This window comes from Ipomoea triloba, chromosome 12, assembly GCF_003576645.1.
Source record: "Ipomoea triloba cultivar NCNSP0323 chromosome 12, ASM357664v1".
In the NCBI taxonomy this organism is placed as follows: domain Eukaryota; kingdom Viridiplantae; phylum Streptophyta; class Magnoliopsida; order Solanales; family Convolvulaceae; genus Ipomoea; species Ipomoea triloba.
Window position 1 is genome coordinate 11659911 of NC_044927.1, and position 6399 is coordinate 11666309.

Genomic DNA, 6399 nt, shown 5'->3' on the forward strand with positions numbered 1-6399 from the left:
GTGTGTGGGGGGGGGGAGGGGGGGAGGATTTTGTGTATATATAAAAATACTCCATAATAAAATAAAAAATAATGTGATGCAATAAAGTATCAGTTGTTACGACCCTAAATAGGACCTTAAATCCTTAATGGATAGAAAAGTCCGGGTAATATTTGGTGTTGGGAAAATCCTTAAATAGGATTTTTGGTTCGCGGAAAATATTTGAAGGGAATTAAAAGTGAAATTCCATAGAAAAGTAGTTACTAGGAAGATAAATTATGTTATTTGGTGCTAAAAACCTTGTGGTCTAGTGGTACCCGGTGTCCCGATTTACACTCCCACATGGATGATGGGAGTGGGTTCGAGCCATGGTGTTTAGAGATGGTAATGGATGGTTCACTCGTTTCTTGACTCAGTTTTGAGGATGAAGATGAGTTCCTTGTTTGTTGATTTGGATTGATAGTATATTCATTGTTTTTTTTTTTTGTATTTTTTTTGTTAATAAAAATCTGTGGATTTTGGGGATGAAGATGAACTGGTTGTTGGGTAAAGTCTCAAATATGAAAAAAAAAAAAAAAAAAAAAATTGCAGAGGTAATCAGGAAGGAGGAAGCTAAAGGTAGAATAGTCCAACAAGCTCAATCTTTCTTCCCATCTGTAACGGAAAACAAAATACCAGGTGGAAGCTCAGATTTTGTTTTCCTCATATTTGAGGAATTAGTTTTCCAATGGAAAATAATTTCCATGAACCAAACACCAAAAAACATGTTTTTCCTCAAGTTTTAGGAAAATATTTTCCTTGAAAGTGCTTTTCCGGCGAACCAAACATGCCCTTAAAGAATGTAAGAGCTCCAAGAAGAATAATTAAAAGAGTATAATAACTATACATTTTTCTTTGGTTCTCTATTTTTACTAAATTACTAACCCTTATAATAATTACACTACTAAAATATACTAACTATATAATGATTTATTCTTTTTTTTGAATACTACTGACTCTATTACAATGCAGTACTTGTTCATAACTACTTTCTCAACCTATTGAAGACTGGACTGCAAGATCCTTGCCATGATTTATTCTAATATACATAATTTTCTTTTACTAAATTGTAATCAATTATTGCCTAATTGCTCACCCTAATTGATTATTTCCTTTCATATAGTACACTAATAACTAAGTATTTCTTTCAGCCAAGGATATTGTAGTCTAGTGGCACCCAGTTACACTCTCACATGGGAGGGGTGAGTTCGAACCTCAGTGGAGGTGATATTTGGCTCCTTGTGTTTCGTTTGATTGAGAAAGTAACTATGAACAAATACTACATTGTAAAAGAGTCAATAGTACTCAAAAAAAAAAAAAACAAGTATTTCTTTCATTTTATGTATATCACTAATTACTAGTATACTAAAAATGAAGCATTCAAATAAACAATCAGTATATTAAAAATAAACATAAATGTCTTGTAGACAGTATAATGATTGCACATAAATGTCTTGCAATATAGATAGTATAATGATTGCCCCTCTAATGCACGCTATTTGACTGGATTAAAAAATCCTTATAAGTGTTTGGTTGATCAACTTTTTATAACTCCAAAAATGCTAAAATTCAAAAAGTTGCTCAAAACAACTTTTTCAATTAGCTTTTTTATAAAAGAAATTATAAACAGCTATAAGCTAACAACTAATTTAACAAGTACTTTTCTACAATCAACTAATGTTATCAACTAATTATACCGTCTAGCCCAATGAGCTAACAGCTATTTACCAAACATGGCCATAAGGTGTGTATACTTATTTATACAATATAACGAAAGGTGAAATTAGCATTAATACTATGTTCCCACGGACTTAACGAAAAATAATCTTACATTCATGTTCCATTTTTATAAAGATAAACTTTTTGATTAATTGTTTGAGAGCACGGATTTACCTCATTGTTGGCTTAAAATGGTGTTATCTAAACTATTGGTAAAAATATAAATTTCAATCCTAGTCGAAATAGAAGAATCAAAAGAACAAGATAAAGTCATCATTTAAGTCTCAGTCAATGTAGGAAATCACATTCTCATACTGACTAAAGATAAATGATAGGCTATAAAAAGATCCTCAACCAACAAGGAAGGATATGTGTTCAATTCTCTATCTTCTATACTGAGTGTTGAGAAGTATTGAGAAGAGAATTTCACTACTAGAGTTAGGTTTCAATAAAGAGATACTGAGATCTAGATTCTGTTATGTAAAAATGTTTCAAATTCTATACTTTGAAATTGTGCTCAGTTCAAACTTTTTCTCAATATGAAAAGTACCTCATAGATTAAGAATTTTCCGAACTGCATTGAAAATCTTTGTCACAATTAGTGTCCTAAACCAATCCTCACAAATTCACTTCTTTAGTCCAACCCATTCTTCAATTCTCTCTTTACACGCATCTAAATAATCCAAAACTGGAAAGATACACAGAGAGGTTCGGGTGTTGTTATACCATGGACCTTAGTCCACTTTACAAGATAGACCCGGATTCATATTCACAATTTTAAAATTCTATATTCATAATTTTAGATCTCAATATACAAAATTACAGAACTCTATTCACAATTGCGTAACTCTATATTCACAATGTTTGAACTCTATATTCATAATTTTTTAATTCTATATTCACAATTACAGAACTATATAATTATATATTCACAATTACAGAACTCTATATTCAACAGTATAACACAATTTTTGAATCTATATTCACAGTTTTTGAAACAATTTCACAATTTTTTAACTCTATATTCACAAAATATTCCAGTGGACCTGGGTCCACCTTGCAAGGTGAACACGAGTCCATAGCATAATTTGCTGAGGTTCGGAGGGTCAGGCAATTGAGAAGCCTTTTTCCATGCTTTTTCCTTTTTTCATTTTTCTGCATACTCATACATTCATTTGCAAAATTTCTATTTTGAGATTTGTTCCACTTGGATTGATTTTGAAGGATGAAGATGGTGGATTTGGTGTTTGAGTTTGAAACGTGGCAATGATCAGAAAATGAAAAGCATTCAAGCAAGGATTTACATGTATTTTGAATTAGTAGAGCACATAGTAGGTGGACAAGAGTGTACAACTACAATCAATCAATCTCAAGGCTGTATACCATGCAATAATACCACCACCTGCAAAACTCTTAATCTTTAGCTAAGGGAGGAATTCTAATTCAGCAAGCACCTGTTGGACTCAACAAGAATCAGATCAAAACACCCTGTTAAGACTGATTGATTTCTTGAGCTTGTGGAAATTTTCTACCTATTGCTGTTAATAAGTTTTAATTCAGAATTACCCATTCATCAATTATTTGCGGGAATAAGGTGGCAGCAAAATGATTTCTAATCCAAATGTCTTGGTACATTTTCAAATCCAAATGTAACAGCGTGTACTATATCACTTATCATCCTTCAATCTCTTTTCCCCTTCTAATCCCGCTTTCCTTCCCTAGAAAACAAACTGGAAAAGATATGTCCATCACTTGTCATTGTTTTGTTCCTTTCTTTTATTTATAGCTTATGAATTCTTCCAGATTTAAATACTCCATACCAGTGTATACTACGAAAACACTATATGCAAAATTGAGTACTGGAACAGGTGTAATAAACTCACAGGTGGAGGAGGGAGATAAAGAATGAACGTAAGAAAATCCAAGTGCAGTAAGAGTGTACCTAAATCACTTTTCTGTCTCTCTTTTCAAGGGTCCAATAGGGATTACACAGCCTGGCTCGTGGTTGTTATCACTAAGCCCATCGATTCCTGGTTCCTGAGACGTAATTAACAATAGATCAATTGCCAAAGCTAACATTATTTCACAGTAAAGGTGAAACAACTTTTCATTTGATAAACTACCTGGTTAGCAGAAGCTTGACCTTGCATTCTATGAGGTCTAGTATTGAGATCAATCAGTTTATTCTCCATTTTACTACCAACATCAGCATTTTTGTCTAGCATAGTGACAGCACTGTCCCTGTTAGTTGGTTTGTTCTCTTTCATCATGAGCTTAAATGGGTGATTTGGCTCCCGCCTTGGTTCAGCTTTTTCTGTAGGTTGTAGTCCAGGCTCATCTAATGGGCCAGATTTATCCCCAGGAAACTACAGACAAAGAAAAAGGATGATTATATGGCATATGCAAGATTGGAGTGGGATTTATTTTAGAACCAAACCACAAACCTCAATTCTCTGCCTTATAAGGAGATATCTTCCATGTGTTCTTTTACCTCCAACATGAACCATCATATCACATTGCAAACATAGTGAACTTCCATCTATCTCACAGTAAAAGAAAGCTACACACAAAAGATCCAATAGTGAAATATATATTTTCCATTTTATGCTGCCAAAGAAGGATACAGAAAAATGAAGAGGGATAAACCTGCATACCGGGTGCATTTTCGCATATATCACAACGTTGGACTTTGCTGGGGTCAGCAAGCCCAACTCGTACGTGTCGACTGGCGAGCTTGTTACACATATGGACCTGCAAGACTCGGCTAATATAAGGCCAAGAGGTTTCAGTCAAAAAGACTTTGACTCAAGGATGAATTATGTGCATCTCAATGTCCATAATAAGCCATGGAACTGATGTAATAGGGTAACCAGACGCACCATATAAAGAATAGCAATTCAGTAAAAAAAAAAAACAAATAGGATGTATTAAAAAAAACTCATATTCATAGTAACCAGTGCAGCCGTCTAGGTTGGATACAAAGACAAATGGAATTCAATAAGAGTTAATTCCAGCAATGGTCCGCCAACGGAGATTATATTCATATATATATAGTGTATATGACAGGAGAAATACGAGTAATAATACACTTAACTGGTGAACGGACAATTTTACCCGACCTCAACATAACCAAAATTTGACGAAAGAACTAATATTAGAAAGAATTTGAAAGTCAATGGACCTAAATTGTCCAAATTAAAAGTCTAAGACTAATTTTGGAAAATCAAATCAATAATCCCAAAATGAATGTAGGAAGCCAAGTCAGGATCTTAAGTTTCAGATAATGGAGTGTGAGGCTGAGCCAAGTGACAACCACAAAAGCACTCAGTTCATCCCATCCCCAGACTAGTTGGAATATGTAATTGGAGTGAAATTGGATACAACAAGAGAAGAAAGAAGAGAGACAAGTTGAAAAAGCATTGTTTCTTCTTCTTTGGGTGTGGCTGGTGGGGTGGGGTTGGATTTGCTGAGGTATGACAGAGTAAAGCAAGCAGGCCGGCCCTCTTGTAGTTTCAAATTTCAATCACTAAATAATTCCTTTTTGTCAAAGCCGAATCGCAATCAGTTACCTTAACATACACAATAAAACAAACAAAGAAGAAAGCATACAAACAGATCCACTGAGTGCTACCTAATCAAAACCAAATTCAAATTCAATTTTTCTTCAACAACACAAGCATGAAAGAAAAACAAAAATTGTAGAAAAAAAAAAAAAAAAAAAGCACTAACTTTTTCATCGCAAGCACGGCAAAGAGCAGCCTCGTCGGCGGCGCAGAAGAGTATGGCGGCAGCGCTCTCACAAGCATCACACAACGTTCTCATTCTCTCTCGCTGTTTAATTTTGTTTATTTATTTAATCTCTCCCTCTCTCTCTCTCTCTCTCTCTGACTCTCAGCTCTCATCTTCTCCCACGATTCCACCCAGAGCGCGCCATCATTCGCCGTCGTCCGTCACAAAAAGAGCATCCGATTCAAAACCAAGACAACAGAAACAGGAAGTGGGTGAATCTGTATGTGATTGTGGGCTAAAGGTTGACAGGTCGAGCAGTGAGAAGAAAATTTTGTTGGATTGGCTGGTTGGTTGGTTGGTTGATTGGTTTAGTGTAGATGGAGGAGAGAAGGAAAAGTAAAAAAGAGTGAAAGAAGAGATGTTTGTTTACTCGCGGCGCGGATGTGTGTGCACCAGACGACCCTGACAAGTGTCTAAATTGGGTCAACCAACTCTATTCCAGATTTCCAGTCCACCCCCTCATTTTTACTCACATAATTCTTTCTTTTCTTTTCTTTTCTTTTCTTTTCTTTTCTTTTTTAAATCAAAATATACTTATGCATTCAATCACAGCCACATCATCTCTACACACTTACACACTATACTTGTTTTCTTATTTACGAATATAATTCTTTATTAACATTTAACTCTTCAGAAAGTTGCTCAATTCACTAATCAATAACAATTAAAAATAATAATCTTTCTTTTTTTTAAAAAAATCAAAATAATAATATTTCTAAAGATTAGGTGAACGTTATTATATACGGAGTAATTTAATTTTTAGTAGAGAATATAATATTTTTCTTCTCAAAACAAGAATGAAAATATACCTAAATAATCCAAGAGGTATCTGGCCATTCAAGAATGAGGTAGATGTGTCTGTAAGGACAGCCT

General features: G+C 34.3%; 1 protein-coding gene across 2 annotated transcripts; it reads right to left on the reverse strand.

The window, feature by feature from the left end:
* Positions 1–3015: 3015 nt before the first annotated feature.
* Positions 3016–5895, reverse strand: LOC116000443 (B-box zinc finger protein 19). Of its 2 annotated transcripts, none has more exons than XM_031240534.1 (6): positions 5467–5895; positions 4392–4501; positions 4182–4297; positions 3861–4103; positions 3680–3774; positions 3016–3467 (listed from the first exon to the last, which is right to left on the reverse strand). In XM_031240534.1, the coding sequence occupies exons 1-5, from the start codon at positions 5541–5543 to the stop codon at positions 3685–3687; spliced, it is 636 nt and encodes a 211-aa protein (XP_031096394.1). In that variant the 5' UTR covers positions 5544–5895; the 3' UTR covers positions 3016–3467; positions 3680–3684. The 2 variants fall into 2 exon arrangements, with proteins under 2 accessions (XP_031096394.1, XP_031096393.1); XM_031240533.1 differs by having other exon boundaries at positions 4392–4488; positions 5467–5892.
* Positions 5896–6399: the final 504 nt, after the last annotated feature.